At 43.3% G+C, this 18,816-nt stretch overlaps 1 protein-coding gene across 19 annotated transcripts in view; it reads left to right on the top strand.

Annotated features, from left to right (window-relative positions):
- The window catches only part of ank2b (ankyrin 2b, neuronal), a 152,624-nt gene that overhangs the window by 90,299 nt on the left and 43,509 nt on the right, over positions 1 to 18,816 (top strand). For 14 of the 19 annotated variants that reach the window (XM_086284934.1, XM_086284948.1, XM_086284935.1 and 11 more), the window contains exons 4-23: positions 4 to 102; positions 239 to 337; positions 1,883 to 2,068; positions 4,369 to 4,392; positions 6,075 to 6,173; positions 7,684 to 7,782; positions 8,601 to 8,699; positions 9,133 to 9,330; positions 9,432 to 9,530; positions 11,046 to 11,144; positions 11,264 to 11,362; positions 11,463 to 11,660; positions 13,914 to 14,012; positions 14,341 to 14,439; positions 14,874 to 15,071; positions 15,367 to 15,465; positions 15,566 to 15,664; positions 15,735 to 15,833; positions 15,910 to 16,008; positions 17,304 to 17,376. In XM_086284934.1, the coding sequence (XP_086141060.1) occupies positions 4 to 102; positions 239 to 337; positions 1,883 to 2,068; positions 4,369 to 4,392; positions 6,075 to 6,173; positions 7,684 to 7,782; positions 8,601 to 8,699; positions 9,133 to 9,330; positions 9,432 to 9,530; positions 11,046 to 11,144; positions 11,264 to 11,362; positions 11,463 to 11,660; positions 13,914 to 14,012; positions 14,341 to 14,439; positions 14,874 to 15,071; positions 15,367 to 15,465; positions 15,566 to 15,664; positions 15,735 to 15,833; positions 15,910 to 16,008; positions 17,304 to 17,376 (2,263 nt within the window). Of the gene's footprint in view, positions 1 to 3; positions 103 to 238; positions 338 to 1,882; positions 2,069 to 4,368; positions 4,393 to 4,430; positions 5,619 to 6,074; positions 6,174 to 7,683; positions 7,783 to 8,600; positions 8,700 to 9,132; positions 9,331 to 9,431; positions 9,531 to 11,045; positions 11,145 to 11,263; positions 11,363 to 11,462; positions 11,661 to 13,913; positions 14,013 to 14,340; positions 14,440 to 14,873; positions 15,072 to 15,366; positions 15,466 to 15,565; positions 15,665 to 15,734; positions 15,834 to 15,909; positions 16,009 to 17,303; positions 17,377 to 18,816 lie in introns of those variants that run through there. The other 5 variants (XM_086284950.1, XM_086284949.1, XM_086284932.1 and 2 more) reach the window with 3 other exon arrangements.

Raw genomic sequence — 18,816 nt, 5'->3', positions numbered from 1 at the left:
CAGAAAGGAAACACAGCGCTCCACATATCCTCTCTGGCTGGCCAGGCTGACGTGGTGAAGATCCTGAGCAAACGTGGTGCTGATATCAACGCACAGTCTCAGGTGAGCCTCGACGCTGAGGCCGTGTAATCCTCCTGAAAGTTACTCTGCCGCTCATCACTGTTAGATAGTCAGCTGTGGTGTAACTGTTCCTTGTGTTTACCCGTTTTGTCATATGCTTGGTTCTTTGTGTTAACAGAATGGATTCACTCCTTTGTACATGGCTGCCCAAGAAAATCACCTGGATGTGGTGAGATACCTGCTTGAGAATGGAGGCAACCAGAGCATTGCTACAGAGGTAAGACGAGTGTGTTTAGATTATGCAGTAATCTAAACAACATTAATGTGATGTTTCCACTGATTTGATCACTTTTTAACTTTCTGCTGTTCCACATGAAGAAAGAAACCTCAAGTCTCTCAGTGAGAATCATAAGTCTCCTCTTAGGCTTTCAAAGTGTTCGTGGAACCAAGCGTTGATACATGATAAATACATTTAAGGAAGATGAATTTGAATGCAGGTCATATCATTTCAAATAATTTTATTTATACAGCACCAAATCACAACAACAGTCGCCTCAAGGTGCTTTATACTGTAAGGTCGACCCTACAATAATACATACAGAGAAAACCCAACAATCATGTGACCCCCTATGAGCAGCACTTTGGTGACAGTGGGAAGGAAAAACTCCCTTTTAACAGGAAGAACCAGGCTCAGGGAGGGGCGGGGCCATCTGCTGTGATTGGTTGGGGTGAACCCCGGCCAAAATAATAAACAAAACCAACGAAGTCCCGCCACAGAAAACTAGCTCAACCCTAAGAAAGAAACAATGACAATAGCTACCCCTCGCGTCGTAGCCCAGAAACAGGAGCAAACAGTTCAAAAGAAAAGGCGGCTCACCGCTTCAGCCTGTGCACGCACAGGCACTGGACTGCACACGTTTGGCGGCTCTCAAGCAGCACGCCTACACATACACAACACAAAGAATTTGGAGGCCAGGTCCAGGTCTGAGTCTCTCTCCTGGCAGCTGTCAGAGCAGCTTTTTGAACCCAGTCACGTGCTCCATGGTCCAATCAGCAGCCCACTGCTCTTCATTAGAGGAAGGACCTGCAGAGATTCTTAAAACACAGGAAAGAGACACAGCACAGCAGCTAATACAGATTTGCTATGGCCACGGGCCGTAACAGATTCCAGTGTTAATGCCACCTCTCCTGGATTTATGAGAATCATAACTCTTAATCAGCACATCACTGCATCCAGCTAGTTTAAAACACTGTGTGTGAATTTTACCTGAAAACACAAGAACTGGCAGGTGGGCTGCTGGTGTCCCATCGTCTTCAAAGATGAGACCAGGTTCACACTAACACGAGCGAGTCTGGTGACAGCAAATGTTATCGTGCTTCAACATCACCCATCAAGACAGTTTGCCAGTGATGGCTGAGGAGGCGTATCTTTGCCAGCTGGTGCATAGTGCTGGAGACATGTGCATCAGTTCATTTTTGAGGAACATGTCCCATCTCAGGATATTTCTTAATTCCAACTGCCGGGAGTCACGCCGTCCAGGAGGAGCTGGTCCACCTGTGCAGCTGAAATTTGATTCAGGTGTAATGTCAGTGTTCCTGTGCCTGGATGAGGACATTAGCGAAATGGTCACCACCTGCACAACCCTCACTTTTGTAGGACTGACTTGTCATTTACACCGGAGCAGGTGAAACGGACTCATAATCACTTCTGCTTCCTAACTGGACAGACTGAAGTTTAAATGCCTTTAATTTTCTTGAGCAGTGTATTTTAAACTTTTATTTTAAATGAGATGTAACCGGTCGTCCGTCTGCCTTCTTCTAGGATGGCTTCACCCCTTTGGCCATCGCGCTCCAGCAGGGCCACAACCAGGTTGTGTCTGTCTTATTAGAAAATGATACGAAAGGCAAGGTGCGCCTGCCTGCCTTGCACATTGCAGCTCGTAAAGACGACACCAAATCAGCAGCCCTGCTCCTCCAGAACGACCACAACGCCGATGTCCAGTCGAAGGTATGGCCATGCAGTATTTTGGCTAAGTGTTGGCATGTGCAGAAGTCCAGTGAGTGTGGTGATCTGTGTTTGTGCAGATCTGTGGTTATTTGTAGCTCCATGAAGGTGACAGTGTAACAGTGGTTCTAGCTTTCCAACACGAGGTTTGAACCTGTTCTTCAGTTATCCTGCTGAGACGCCTCATTATATCCTCTCTGTATAATCACAGGGGCCTGTTTCTTCTGTCATAGTCCCAAATAGATGAGTAGGTGGGAATGTGGCAGATTCATCAAGGCGAGTGGAATAATGCAGATGTGTGATGTGTGGGATCGACGGGCATTTCTGCAGAGAATAACTGAAGACAGGCTTGAACCCACGGCAGTGATGCTCCTACCTACCTGGGGTCCTGATGATGACCCACAGCGTGCTTCTTGTTCCCAACAGCAATGATAATTCTTCCCATAACTGTGAAATGTTTCTGCTTGTTAGTGCGATGGTGCTCACCTCCAGTACGAGGCCTGGTGTGTAAACAGGATCCACGCTGAAGTTAAACAGTGATTATTAAAGTTAATATTACCAGTGGATCAGATCAAGGCTGAAGGTGGGAAATGTTTTTGACCACCGAGACGTTAGTGACCAGATTGTGTCCTCAGTGACTCTGAGTCGTGTAACAGAGCCGTCTTCACCTAGATTCAAAGGTCAGGAAAGCCCAGAGAAACAATATCTGCACATTATCACACTGATCACTCTAGGACAGATATCTATTCCACCATTGACAGACAGCGTCTTTGTCGTGATATTTGCAGTAAAGCTGCATAAATATGTCTCAGATGTTTGTGTTTGCATCAGTGTGTCTCTCTGTCCTCTGTCTCATTCAGTGTCTCTGTGCTTCACACGTCACTAACTGGCTCTCTCCCTTTTTCCCCTCTCTCTGTTTAAATACCGCCTCTCGCACTCTTCCTCTCGTCACCCTCCTCCTCGCTGCACCGGTGTCTAAGCGTAGCACTGTCCACTGCATGGAGTGTGCCACTGTCTGCAGGTTGTACGGTGGTCGTATCTAAGATTGCATGCACACGGTGGTCTGACCATCAGCGAGAGATTGGAAGGGTTAAAGTGTCCGTTTAATATTGATGGGAATCACTGTTGTGGCTGGATCTCGAGTTCATAGTTACGACTGTTCCTCTGATGCCGGCTGGCAGCTTGAAGTGACGTGGCTGGAGTGAAAATGATCTTTCCATATATCAGCGAAACATCAGTGATTTTCTTATGTAACAACACTATAGAGTCTATTTAGGCTCCACGCACACATCTACTAAACTGTGCTTCTGCTGCTGGGATGCAGCCATGTTGAACATGAGTCATAAAGAAGAGAGTAGCTCGAGTAGTTACAGTTACTCGGATACTGAAAAACACAACACGATGATCATGTATGTAGTTATTACTAAATATGCTATGAAAACGAAGTGAAATGTTCTCAATAACAGAAAGCGGTGCATTATTTTTATACAGTAACGCCTTTTACTGTGATCTCAGCACAACTGTATGATCTGGGCAGCAATACAACAATGTGATCTTGTATAGAATATTATATGTCTTATATATAACATTGTAATGGGGTTAGGTGTAAAAAATGCTAATGCTAAGCTAGCCCAATGCTAAACTACCACCACAGGAAACAGTAGGAAGTCACTTCCCTTTACTTCAGGAAGCACGTCAGAAAAGTTAGCAAAAATGCTAATGCTAAGCTAGCCCAATGCTAAGCTACCACCACAGGAAACAGTAGGAAGTCACTTCCCTTTACTTCAGGAAGAACGTCAGAAAAGTTAGCAAAAATGCTAATGCTAAGCTAGCCCAATGCTAAGCTAGCTCAATGCTAGCGATGAGAGTAATATTGTAATATAATACGAGCTGAAAGCAAACTTGTTAGTTCAGAGGCAACAACAGGCTGAAGATTGACTTACTGACCCAGAACGCTTCCCGAAACTTTGTCCGGGGTCGGACTGGGCGACCCGATAGGGGGCAGCACGGTGCCTTTCCTGTCTCCCAACCCTTTCCTCAGTCATTAAAGTCTTTAAACTATGAAAACATCGTATTAATTCCAGGTGGTTCACAGAATTTGTGCTTTATTAAAGAAGTAGTCAAAGAAGAAACGGATCATTTAGCTATTTGACGCTACAGTGAGCCACGACACAAACGAGAGCGCTGTCAGTTCTGACAGGACTGAGCAGCTCCAGCCACGTCCTCTGTAGTCTGCACAGCTGAGCTAATGTCTGTGACGCAGCCTAACTGAACTGATCTTTCCCTCCCCCATCCTGCTACAGATGATGGTCAATAGGACTACTGAGGTATACACACACTCCTTGACTCTCCACAGGCTCACACAGTCCCATCCTTTTGTCATTTCCTTTGTTATCACTGCCTTTATTTCTCTCACTTCCACAGCTGGTGTACATGATATCATTTGGTCCATTCTGTGTGTTTCAGTTGATTTGATATTAATAATAAGAGGCCACCGTGCATGGCTGAGAGGAATGGCCAACCACTGCTGCTTATCTCTGAGGTTTTAGTTTGATTTTTCACCCGAGTCTGTTTGATTTCTTTGATCATCAGCTCAGGATCACCCTTCGGTTTTCCTCCCCCGTGTGGCCCTAATACATTCAGACTGACTCTAAAAACTGAACTGTTGTTTTTTAATGACTGTGTTTACTTTCTGTAAGCTTCGATTATGAATGTGTGTGATGTGCACCGTCTCTTAGTCTGTAATTCTGCCTCTTTTTGTGTTGCATGTTTTAGAAATGCACTCTGAGCAGCAGCTTAAAGTATTGTTTACAAACTGATAATATTACAAAGCCCGTCCATATAAGATAACACACTGCACTACAAGAAGTAAGACAAGCTATAATACATCGCTGCTTAAGTATGGAAGGCCAGTGAAGACGAGCAACGCTGACATCTTTTCATGTCTTTAACATCCGGGACATACGAGTGATGGTTGAAACAGACGATTCAACATCAGTAGCTTTCCATGTTAAACTGGGCGGACGATGCATCACCACGATCACAAGAACAAACTGTGTTACATCAGAAACCCGAGAAAGATTCAGACACTGATGTTATGATAAATGTCACGTTCAGCTTTAAAAATGCAGCTTGCAGAAGGAGGAACAAACAAACAAATAAAAAACAATAATTCCTCTTATTGGACACACGATGAGCACTCAAAGGCAAACATGCACTGTGTTTCTTCCACCCATGGTCTTCCACACTTTGCAGCTTCTATAACATTTCTTTTAGAGTGCATGCGTTTCTTTAAAGAACCTTCCAGTCGATGCAAAAATAATCTGTAAACAGTGCAGCTCAGCAACGGCATGGGAAGCTTGTGAAGCTCATAATATAACTGTATAAAGCTAATATGTTAGCACAGACGAGCATGTTGCATCCATGCTTCCTTAATTTGCAGCTAAGCTTCTGACTGTAAACTTTTGAACCATCTCGTTAGTCACTGTGTTCTTCACGCTTCTGTAAACACCTTTTTCACATTAAATCGGACCAACACTAACAGAATGGAAAGGTAAGGCAAGAACTCCTCCAACCTACTCTGAAATCCTTTTTGCTAACAACAGCTAACATAGTGCACTTTGGTGTTGATGGGGACCTGTGTGGTTTACTGACAGTGTTGTCTGTGTCCGTCTGGATGACAGTCTGCGTCTGCTCTGTGCTGATTTCTTTGATCTTTTTTCATTTCACTCGTGTTAAAAGCATTTGTTGGTCTCTTTACACAGTTTGCATGGACGTGATGTGTGTTTGGGGTTGTGTGTAGATGCTCTGACTTTCATATTAGTACCAGTGAATATACATGATTATTTTTAAGTCAGATTTTCATCGTCCTTGATTTTAATTTACTTCTTTTACTCTTGATGCAACTTTTGCATGCTGGGAAGACTAAAGGTCAAAGTTGACATGACCGTGAAGCTAATGTGTGTGCTCTGTCCTGCTGTGTGTGTGTCTGCATCTTTCTGTCCTGCAGAGTGGATTCACCCCCCTGCACATTGCTGCCCACTATGGGAACGTGAATGTGGCCACGCTCCTGCTGAACCGAGGGGCAGCGGTTGACTTCACAGCGAGGGTACGAAACAACCCTAATAACTTATTTGGGTCTGAACTGTATGAGTGTAAGCTGGAGACTGTAAACAAGCTTTAGTGGACAGGATGAAAACATGTCAGTGGGTAACTCTACAGCCACAACAGAGTTCAGTCAGTGATGACTGTCCACGACTGACTCAGCTCAGTGTTGTGCTGGTTCTGTATCCACATATATACATATATATTAGGGGTGCAACGATACACAAAATTCACGGTTCGGTTCGATACTTTGGTGTCACGGTTCGATACAAAAAAATGTTCATGCCTTTTTAATTTGTCATTTATTAAAATTATAAATATATATTTTAACTCAAAAGTACAGTTTTTAAATTTAATGTTGCTGAAACAACAAAGTAATAAAAAATAAATAAATCTATCTGATGGAGGAATCGCTCATCTTTGGAAAAGAGAGTTTATTACAGAGAAATGTCTCTTTCAAAATAAAAGCTCTACTATACGCTTCTTCTGGGCTATATTCTCAGCAGCATATTAAACATATCAGGTCCCCATAAGGAGAATCCTGTGCTAACGGCTGTCTAAATGACTCGGGTAAAGTTTGTAGCATGGTGCTTGTTGTTTTGTCTGCTTCCACTTGTCTTTGCACCAGGATGATGTCGGAGTAAATGTGCAGTCATATTCGTTGTGTTCCCACTAGTGCTGTCAGCGTTAATCTGAAATGACCTTAACGCCACAACACGGCAAATCTCCGTTAACGAGCTACCGCGGATCGCCCCGTGCATGGGGCTGGACGGCCAACACGTTAACGAGCTAACTGCGCTAACACACTAGTTCCCACCCATGTAATTGAGCATTGCATGGCACATCCAACATACTGTTTTACTTTAGTCCATGACGCGCTTACCTTCAGGGTCATACGTCACATGAAGACCAAAATAGTTCCAAACACCAGATCTGAATGAGGGTGGGGGAGGTTCAATTTGCCTGTTGCAAGGAGCTTAGCTTCTGTCTGCTAGCTTGTCCTGCGCTCAGTGGATCTGCGTTCGACTACTCCGCCTAGGCTGCACTGTCGAGCGCAGATCCACTGAGCGCTCAACACAGACAGCATCATCAGAAGGAAAGTTGATCAAATAAATTAAAAATGTTGTATTGTTCGTACCGAACCGAAAGCACTGCATCGAACGGTTCAATATCGATACGAGTATCGTTGCACCCCTAATATATAACTGACCAAAACACAGAGTTTGGTTCTTTTTAATCAATGTTCCTGCTAATGTAGTCTTACAAACCAACGTCAGTCGTCCTGGATCCTGACACGAGCCTATAAAAGCTACGACTGCACTGGGTACCACAACAACCCTCCTTCACCGTCAGGCAACAAACGCCTGTTTAAACGACGCCTTCCACAAAACACAGTCACATTTCCTGTTTTAATCACCAAAGCAGCGTGGTTGCTCACACACACATATACCAACATTTGGATTCTGAGCCGACGTGTTTAACGAGTTGTTGTTTTTGTGCGTCTTTGTCTGCAGAATGGGATCACTCCACTGCATGTGGCCTCTAAGCGTGGCAACACAAACATGGTTCGCCTGTTGTTAGACCGTGGCTCTCAGATTGATGCTAAAACGAGGGTGAGTACCTCAAACGCACACATCTAATGTAACCTGAGCTTTGGAGCTAGTTATCTTTAAACCACACTCGCACACTCCCACAGTGGTGCAACTGTTACATCCACGTAGTAACTAATGGTCGCGTGCATTGCTAACAACAGATATGATGGGGGGTTGTTTTTAGTTCATTCTGACCTGTAGGTCTGCCACTGGCATCATGATCTGTTATTTAATAAACTGCTGCTCTGTAAAGTGCAAATTAAATTTTATGATATTCTTAATGCTTTAAATTGTGTATTTACTCCAATACAGATATTCAAACCAATAAAATGATGGAACTGAGGACTTTATTTTAGTAATGTGATGCCATTTTTCAGAGAAAAATGTTAGCACTGTGTTAGTCCTCTTCAGTTTTTGACTTGTTGTACATTAATGTAATGATATTACATTAATAGCTCATGGATAATGGATCCTGACATTGTCCCTCACATACAGAGATATCTCTGTTTTATCTAAATGATTTGATGATGAATATGATAAGCACTGAAACTAATCTGTTACTGTTGTTGTTGCCCATCAGTCACCCCGTGTGTCCTTAGAGAAAAACATCTGCTTGACTTGTTTTTGTCTGTGTTTCTTGCATCCTTTGTAGCCTGTGTTCATACATGACTCAAAATGTAAAATGAATAGATCCTTAGTTTGAATGTTCTAATATCTGGTATGTTTTTTAAATAAACATCAGGATGAATTGATCAGGACTGTTTCTGTTATGAAAAGTTAAGCCATCGTTGTCCTGCAGCATCCAGAGTCGATACACATTTACTGTCTTGGTTTCGTAGGACGGCCTGACTCCGCTTCACTGTGCTGCTCGGAGCGGACACGATACGGCTGTAGAGCTGCTGCTGGAGAGAGGAGCACCTTTACTGGCCAGGACCAAGGTCTCACATTCACCATCTAAAGTCATGGTTGTGTCCTGTGTAACGTGTCACTGTGGAGCTAAGGGCTCGTGATGTCTGCTGGTGACCAGCAGGAGCTTTTTCTGCGAGGTGGGAGGAAGGAGAGGTCAAAGGATAAACAAGCCCACGTGTTGTAGGGTTTTGGCACTTTCTGCATATAAAATGATGAGTTTGAGGGATTATTTTGTATAAAACACGATGAGCATGTTCAACAGATTCTCTGTCAAATACTCTGAATGCTCAACAGTAGATCTACAGATCAGTGTTTGTTACAGAAACAGCAGTGAGTGAAACTGCTGTGTTATCAATCAGAGATAAAAAGAAACGCTGCAGCTGTTTATTTACACTTCCAGCAAACCAACAATGCATTTCACCTGCAGCTCTCCTCTGCTGAACCAACTGTCCCCTCCCACAGAACGGGCTGTCCCCTCTGCACATGGCAGCACAAGGTGACCACATTGAATGCGTCAAACACCTTCTACAGCACAAGGCTCCTGTTGATGATGTCACATTGGACTACCTGACAGCACTGCATGTGGCGGCTCACTGCGGTCACTACAGAGTCACCAAACTGCTGCTGGACAAACGGGCCAACCCTAACGCCAGGGCACTGGTAGGTCACGAAGAAAACATGGATCCACGAATGGAAAAAGGATCACAATCTGTCCACATGCACCTGGAATTCTTCTGAGGTTCACTGTGTTTGCTCCACAGAATGGCTTCACACCGCTGCACATCGCCTGTAAGAAGAACCGCGTGAAGGTGATGGAGCTGCTGGTTAAATATGGAGCTTCCATCCAGGCCATTACAGAGGTGCTTTACACATCGGAGTAATCCGACTGCAGAAATGCCTTTATTATTGCTCTCTATACGTTTAAAATATTACTATTGAAACAAATCTGTGACATTGCATACATGATACTTGAATTTGGTTACATGTAGCAAAGGTAGCAATCTAAAGTTACATCATGCTAACAGCAGCATGCTAACAGCAACATCCCACGGGTATAACTGGAGTCATAAAGTGACAAACTGACTCAGTAGTACTCATAGTAATGTAATAACATCAGGCCGAGTAGATCCTCTTGGTGTAGTGAATAGAATTAAAGGAGGCTTATTGTTATTGAACAATTTCAAATATGAACATCTCTATAGACCAGGATGGGGGAGCTGCAGGTTTAGACGTGTCCAGCTGATTTACATGACCTCCTCAACATGTGTTGAAGTTCTCCAGAGGCCTGGTAATGACCTCATCATGTGATTCAGGACTGTTGACCAGAGATGGGCAGTAACGCGTTACTGTAATCCGATTACTTTTTTCAAGTAACAAGTAAAGTAAGGGATTACTATTGCAAAAACGGTAATTAGATTACCGTTACTTTCCCGTAGGAACGCTGCGTTACTGCGTTACTAAAACCGTGATTTTTTTGCGAGAATGTCTCACGACAGTGACGTAAGCGAGTGCGACGTTCGTGACAACAGCTGTGTGCAGATCAACAGTGGATCACATATCGCGTGCAGAGAGAGTATGAGCGTGCAGCGTTTAAAGCGTGGAAGCACTGACCTTACTTTGAGTTTGATTCTGTAAAAAGTGACAAAAACATTAGCACAACACAAAAAATATTTTATTTTATGAGCTGGAATGTGCAGGAAATAGGTTTAAATGTTAAACTAATTTCTTCCAGTCAGAGAATGTTGCAGATAATTAAATTTTTGCTTGATGCATAAAGTTAAAAGATTAAAACTAATAAAACAAGTTAGAAAAAGAGACTTTTCCATTTGATTACATTTTGTATGATGGATTATGTAGAAAAAGTAGAATTGGGCTGAAAGATCTATCGCTTTATCACCTACTCAGGTTGTAAATCGTGTTTTTAAAAAGTAACTAAGTAATTAATTACTTTTGAAAATAAGTAATCAGTAAAGTAACAGGATTACTTTTTTGGGGAACTAATCAGTAATTAGTTACTGATTACTTTTTTCAAGTAACTTGACCAACACTGCTGTTGACCCACGGTGAGATCTAAAACGCCTGCTATAGACAGTACTGCTGGACATAATTACAAATAGAGCAATAAGCTGATTTCTAATTGAAAAATATTGATGGTAAATTAGTCATAAAGACCAGAATTAAAGGTTTTGTTGTATCAGTTTTCCTCTTCTTTTCTAATGAAAGATAAGAATGTATTGTCCATTATGACCACCTGCAGTTGTAGCATTTAATGGCTGCATACCACACAGACATAACGCACTATATTATTCACTGATTCATCTGATGTGCGTTTCATTCTGTCCAATCATCTCTGTTGTGCTTTCTCCCGTGTTCAGTCGGGTCTGACGCCCATCCACGTAGCAGCCTTCATGGGTCACCTGAACATCGTCCTGCTCCTGCTGCAGAACGGGGCCTCGGCTGACGTCAGCAATATTGTGAGTGATGTGAAACGGGGCAAATGCAGCAATTTGTTAAGTCAGATGAACACAGCGTGACAGTGAGGTTTTCAGAATGTGCGCTGACTCGTCTGAGCCATATGTTGTCGTTTGCACAGCGTGGAGAAACGGCCTTACACATGGCAGCCCGGGCAGGTCAGGTGGAGGTTGTCAGATGTCTCCTGAGGAATGGAGCAATGGTAGATGCTCGGGCACGTGTAAGACTGCTGCAATCACATTTGCACACGTGATAAAGAATCTTTAACGTTTTCATTCTGATGGTCACTGAGCTCTTTTTCTACTGCGTGTCCTGTTTAGGAGGAGCAGACGCCCCTTCACATTGCATCCCGCCTGGGGAAAACTGAGATTGTGCAGCTGCTGTTGCAGCACATGGCCCATCCTGATGCTGCCACAACCAATGGCTACACCCCCCTCCACATTTCTGCCAGGGAGGGGCAGGTGGAGACTGCCTCGGTTCTGCTAGAGGCAGGGGCTTCACACTCACTAGCCACCAAGGTGAGTGTGGGAGAAGACTTTGGATCTCCATGGTGTGATTTAGTGCACAGAGCAGTGGAACGAACAGTTTTCAGTTCATGTAAAGCTCTAATTTCTAATTTTCAACATGGCAGCTGCAAAAAGTGAAAACATGAAAACATTCAGGGTTCCTGTCCCGCAGAAATCACCTGAAGTTCACTTTGTTCCTTCTGTAAGCTGTTTGTGTGACGCCTGTCGATGCATAAGATTCACTTTACTGTGAATCACTCATTCATATATAGAAATACAGAGAACCATGAGCTGTGTGAGTCTACTGGAAGGAGCTGTGTATGTAACAGCTATATAATGTAATAAATCAAATGCAGCGCTTTAAAATATCAACTCAGGCTCTCGGAAGTCAACAAAAAGAATAAATGAAATAATGGAAACAAATATATCACTGAAAAATCCCCAAGAACAAAACAATGAAACAATCAGACAAACAAATACAGCTTTTTTATTGCACTTATAATAAAGAGCTGAATCAAAAGAGATGTAGTTTGGCACCAAGTCGTGACAATTTGGTTCATAATTGTCTGTCTCCACACCACATATGTTAGCTGACATTAATGTTTCAAACCATTGCATCTAGCCTTTAAAAATCAGCAGGTACATGCACACATCAGCTATCAGTGTGTAGCCTGTAAACACGACCTGCCTACATTTCTGAACGTTGACTCTTATGTCTCGACCCCATGTAGTCCTCTGCTGAAGGCTGGGATAGAGAGGTGACTATAATACTGCATCTCCTGGTCTGTCTGTGGGATTCTTCTGATCAATGATTGATGAGGCAGTAAAGCTGCTACGTCCCTCTGAATTGTTCATGGAGTCTGAACACAGCTGAGTGATTTATCACCATGACTGTTTAACAGGCTGTGCAGTCAGGATCTTTACTTTGTACCCAATCCCAGACAGACCAACCTCTTAATCTATTCATATAATGAGAAGAGACAAAGCATTGTGTGAGGCTGCATTTGTCAGGCCTCAGTGCTTTTGCTCTCTCCTAGACTTCTCTCTGGGGAGCGAGGGGTGTGGCTGTCGCTGTTACAGTGTAACACAATTATAGCGCCATCCTTATAAACATCAAATTGTGCATAATTGTCCATATTTTCTCATAATATCAGTATTTTCCACAATGCAATGTAAGTAAACAAGTTAAATTTTTTGTGTACCTATTAAATTGAATTCTGCTTTTAAGAGACAAAAGGCTGTTCTCTCCATGAACAGGCCTGCATCATAAACAAGCTGGTTCAGTGTGTCCTTACAGCTAAAGTGCCCCCTCTGCTGGCCTTTAAATAAAATGGACGTTCCCTGTGGGTTACCTGCAGTTGCATCAGCTTGCTACTATGAACTGTTTATAGCAGTACACAGATTTTGGCAGTAACTGAAGGTCTTTTCCTCTTATATTTTATACTGTACTTAAATACAAAGCTTAAATAATACTACGACAATAGTAGTACTAGTATGACAAAGTAAATAAAAAAGAAATAATACAAAAAGTAAGAAAATTTCTGTTGACTCACAATACTTAATATGTTCTAACAATATTTACAGTAATACTTTACATCTGGCAAGGTTTTAATTCGTGCAACCCACAAACTCAACTCTGCTGCTCAACACAAACTCAACTCTGCTGCTCAACACAAACTCAACTCTGCTGCTCAACACACAAACTCAACTCTGCTGGTGAACATACAAACTCAACTCTGCTGCTCAACACACAAACTCAACTCTGCTGCTCAACATACAAACTCAACTCTGCTGCTCAACACACAAACTCAACTCTGCTGCTCAACATACAAACTCAACTCTGCTGCTCAACATACAAACTCAACTCTGCTGCTCAACATACAAACTCAACTCTGCTGCTCAACATACAAACTCAACTCTGCTGCTCAACACAAACTCAACTCTGCTGCTCAACACACAAACTCAACTCTGCTGCTCAACATACAAACTCAACTCTGCTGCTCAACATACAAACTCAACTCTGCTGCTCAACCCACAAATGCACTCTGTTTATGAATGTGGCACGATTTTAGGGGAAAATAAAAGTAAGATGTGTTGCTAACACTGTAGCAACAAAGAAATCCTCCACCAAACACAAATGTCCTTACTTTCTGTGCAAAGTTTGTAATTAAAGCCTATCCTGTGATTTCTGAATACGGAGTTCCTGCACTTGGTGTCTTATAACAGAGTTCTTAGTGTCACTTTTTGGGTTGTCTCCTAATACAGAAAGGTTTTACTCCGCTGCATGTGGCCGCAAAGTATGGAAGCCTGGATGTAGCCAAACTTCTGCTACAGCGTCGCGCCCCTCCTGACTCTGCTGGGAAGGTATGGATCCAAACAGAAACTTGCAATCCTTAAAATTCATAGCAAGTATTGTAAAACAATGAGATGTGATTATTTTATTGAATTTCCTGTTAACTACAAGTTCACTGCAGGAATGCTGGTACGGTTTAAAAAATAACATCAGCTGTCCCTTCATTTAGACTAACCCTGACTCAAAAAGCTAACAGGTGCCTGTTCACATCAATGATCTTGTTTTTGCTCCTTCATGCACATTTTTGTGTTCATAATAAGAGCCTGGTGATGCTGTCTAATATTACTTTAACTCATCTCACCTTCTAAAGCTTCTGTCTAATCCTTCCATACCTTACAGAATGGCCTCACCTCGCTCCACGTCGCAGCACATTATGATAACCAGAATGTGGCGCTCCTGCTCTTGGACAAAGGAGCGTCACCACACACAATGGCAAAGGTGATTCAACAGAGCACAGATGTAGTATATAATAGGATTGTTCTTAGCCAGCTAGTTACAAGCTAGAGCCAGAGGGACGTCACAGCCGACGGCTCTGTCCTGTTTTTTAAAGACTGCTTTCAAAAACGTCTCTGAAGCCTCAATGATATCTGAAATTCCCTCAGGAGGAGAAAGAGTGTTTGCTGCTTCAGCTGCTGATGAATCCATTACATTTGAAGCAGCAGGATAGTCTATGTGTTATTGAGCCACAATAGAGCACAGCCTGTGCATTCACACTAATGAAAGCGTGTGTGACTGACTCATATGTGAGGAGTGAGTGACAGCATCAGCATACATTCACTGCCAAACTCTCTGATAAACAGTCGTCTTAAAAGTAAAAATGATATTCAACATTTGCTGACCAGCAACTCTCGCGTGTGTCCTGCACCAATCAGAACGGCTACACTCCTCTGCATATTGCGGCTAAAAAGAACCAGATGGAGATCGCCACAGTGCTGCTGCGTTACGGAGCAGAGACTAACATCCTGACCAAGCAGGGGGTCACTCCACTCCATCTGGCCTCCCAGGAGGGTCATGCGGACATGGCCGCTCTGCTAATAACCAAAGGAGCTCAAATCAACGTTCCCACCAAGGTACTGTGGAAACTCACCCAGAGCATGTGATGCATCTTTGCCCTGTTTAGAGATGCTGTTGTTAATAAAGCTACTAATGTGTCCACAATTAGAAATGTCAACAGTAAAAAAGAAAAGGTTCAGACAACAAATGGAATGAAATAAATTTGAATAATGATAATAAACTGTGCACAGTTCCTGTCCTCTGCTTCTGTATCCTGCAGAGTAATGGCTAAAGCTAGATAGTTTGGTATAGGGCACTATCATGCATTGTAAGCTAACAGCGTTAATGTGTGTCTGTGTGTTGCTCCTGCAGAGTGGCCTGACTGCCCTTCATTTGGCAGCTCAGGAGGACAAAGTGGCCGTTGCTGAGATTTTGGCCAGAAACGGTGCCAACCTGGACCAGCAGACCAAGGTCTGAAAAAAGGGTTTTCTTCCCTTTAATAACAGTAACAGCTTCTGGTGTTGTTATTCATGGCTTAAAGAAATGTAACTGATCTGTTTTTGCTTCACAGTTGGGCTACACACCGCTGATTGTAGCATGTCACTATGGAAACGCAAAGATGGTCAACTTCCTCCTTCAGAATGGCGCAAGTGTCAATGCCAAGACTAAGGTACTGAAAAGCAGCTGTAGTGTTTTAATGAGAGCTGAACAAACAGGACTCACCTCTGCTGTGCTTTCAGAACGGATACACTCCCCTGCATCAGGCAGCGCAGCAAGGAAACACGCACATCATTAATGTGCTGCTGCAGTACGGTGCCAAACCCAACGCTACCACTGTGGTACGCAAGCACACACACACTAACACGCACGCGCACACATGCACACACACGTATAATGCTTTGCTTTCCTGTGCAGAATGGCAACACAGCTCTGGGAATTGCTCGGAGGCTGGGTTATATTTCTGTGGTGGACACACTGAGGGTTGTGACTGAAGAGATCATCACCACCACCACGGTACGTCACACACACCTGCACACTTCTTAGAGCCTGTCCGAGCTGCGATAGGCCGGCTACACCTTGGACAGCTGGCAGAGAGATAAAACTCTCAGGTTTGGCTTTGACCTGCTGGAGGAAAACAGAGCAGCCAGAGTGAAATTCATGCAGAAAACCTGAAACCTCCACAGACCTGCAGGGTCAGGACCCTTCTGTCCTTTATGAGCCTATCCGGTCGTTCAGTGATGACGCGACAAATCCTACTTCCGGGCCTAAAGTAGTCTGCGTTTAATATGGCTTTTGTGTTGTTAACATGTTTAATGTTATGTATTTTCTTCTATTTGATCTCAAAAAGCTCCTAAAACAGTCAGTGATCACTGTTGACCTCCCTCGGCTTTTATTACCGCTAATCATTAATTTAAGCTCAGTTTTTAAAACCTTAGGATGTAACTACAGCCCAGCCCATGCAGCAGTATATGAATGACTAACCTCGTATTGTGGATGGATTATCTCAGTTGTTCTCCTGGCTGAAGTTTGGTCCTTTTACAGCATCCTGCCATGCGATTACATTTGTTCCTGACCACCGAGAACACTCACGTTAACTTTTATCGAGTGGAAAAAAAGTTAGCTTGTTTATATTATGCTAACATAGCTGTGTCGCTAGCGGTCACGTAGCACATCATTATATACCGGCTAGCCAAACTTCAGTAACCCTACAAACGTCACTGCTGTTTAGTTTTCTGTCTTCATTTATGCTGGAAGTGATAACAGAGCTGTACGTTTGAATTTGTTTCCAAAACCCCGCAGTCAGGACATGCTATATTGTATTTAGATAGAAGCTAGCGAGCTAACTTCCTGCTACCTCCGTTAAATGTCATAAATTCCGTTTTCATGGATGCCTGGATGTTAAACTCAATTGTTACACCTGTTAGAGCGGAGTTTAGGCCCAGACACGGCTAGTGACGTCAGACTTAACAACCGGATCAAGCTACCCACGACACACACCTCCCTACATCTTTTACATTTAGAAATTCACATAACTTTGTAGTCTTCATAAAAACAATGCATTTCTTTATCTGTCCACTATAACGCATCACTTTGGCGTAATAATACAACACTGGCTGAGATATATGAGAGCACACAGTAAAAATGATACGTGCCATTACATCAGTACAAATCTCTGTTTTTTCAAAATGACCACACGGTTGAATTAAGACAACAAAGCTAACTGCTCTGCATCAAACTGTACTATCTGGCTTTGCCTAATAAACTTACTGTCGTGTTTTTAACGGGCTCTGTTTGCTCTGATCTGGCAGACGGTGACAGAGAAACACAAGCTGAATGTGCCAGAGACCATGACCGAAGTACTCGATGTGTCAGATGAAGAGGGTAAGTTGCAGCTACAGCGTGAGCCTGCAGCCCACTCCCCAATGAAGAGAGCCACCTCTGGTCCTGCAGCCATGAGTTCATTTATCATACATTTAAGTTGGAAAACCTCCATCAGTTAATCCATTTCCATTTAATCTTTATAGCCTGCACACATTTGCTTCTTTGTTGGCATCTGTAGCCACTGTACTGGTTGTAACATGTAGCAGATAAAGTGATGATACTGAGATCAGACGAGAACGTTGGACCTTTCTGTTCGTCCCTCTTTGTGGCTTCAAATGATTTTTACCAATCAGCCTGTGACTGTGCTGTTTACCTACAGCATGGGAAACCACTGATGATGATGTCATGTCAGACGACTCCATGGATGAGGAAGGTAGTCAGCATGAGGGTGTGTGTGCAGGTTTGCTGTAGGAGTGAAGGCATGGTGAATACGCCTGGACTGTACTAACTCTTCCAGAGGTCCAATCAAGTCGTTCAAGAGTAACAAGTGTTCACTGTGTGTTGGCTACAGACTTCAACTAATTATGTACTTTATAACATCATGAATGAATAATTTCTTCTTCACGGCACCTGTTAGCGGGTGAGATTTACCAGGGAGCATGTGAACGTGAACCTCAGAGGCAATGTGTTACGAGCAGGAATGAGCATCTCCAAACTGCCGTTTGTTTGGGGTGTTCCCGGGCTGTAGTGATCAGTATCCATCAAAACTGGTCCGTGGAAGTGACAGTGGTGAACCAGCAGGGTCATGGACGGCTCACTGGTGCATGATACTGCAGCTCAGGCTGCTAAGAAGGTTGTTGCTGGTTATGTCAGAATACACAGTGCATCAGTTTGTCGTGTACAGGGGTGCACAGAGCAGTCAGGGTGCCCACTGACCTCAGTGCACCACCGAAACAAAGCAAAAAGGCTTCAGCAATGAGTTTGAGGTGTGGATCTGTTGCTAACAGCACAGAGAGTCCATGGCTGGATGCAACAGGAGGATGTTAGGAAGTTCTAATGTTATGGCACATCAGTATAGGAATTTGCATGGAGGAAATCACGCTAAGCTTAGATACTCCCGAGGTCTCCACTAAGCTTTGGGCTCCATGTTTTAAATGATGTCATATTGTCATGGACCAGTATATAAAACAAGGGAACACTCTTGTATCATGTTCAGTTGTAAACATGAGGAGCACAGCAATGACTCCAGCTCGGCTCGTTTCCATTCAGCTGTAGCTACGAACACAGTGTACACATGTAGGTGGGATCAGCATCAGTACAGCTGAGTCCCGTTCAAAGCTTTAACTGTCCTTTAAGCCCTTAATTCATTCTCCTGCTGCTGTGCCTGCTTGTGTCACCGTTCTGGCTCAGCCTGACCCAGGATTTTGAGTTATGTTTTGGTGTGTTTTTGCATTTTGGATTCTTTCCTTATTATGATGCTGATGATTATGAATCTATGTT

This window comes from Aulonocara sp. 'chitande type north' Nkhata Bay, unplaced genomic scaffold, assembly GCF_057382095.1.
Source record: "Aulonocara sp. 'chitande type north' Nkhata Bay isolate Kocher_YH1m ecotype deep benthic unplaced genomic scaffold, A_spYH_male_GT1.1 unmapped_scaffold_20, whole genome shotgun sequence".
Classification (NCBI taxonomy): domain Eukaryota; kingdom Metazoa; phylum Chordata; class Actinopteri; order Cichliformes; family Cichlidae; genus Aulonocara; species Aulonocara sp. 'chitande type north' Nkhata Bay.
Note: the sequence above shows the minus strand (reverse complement) of the source record. Positions and strands in the feature narration are given on the sequence as shown.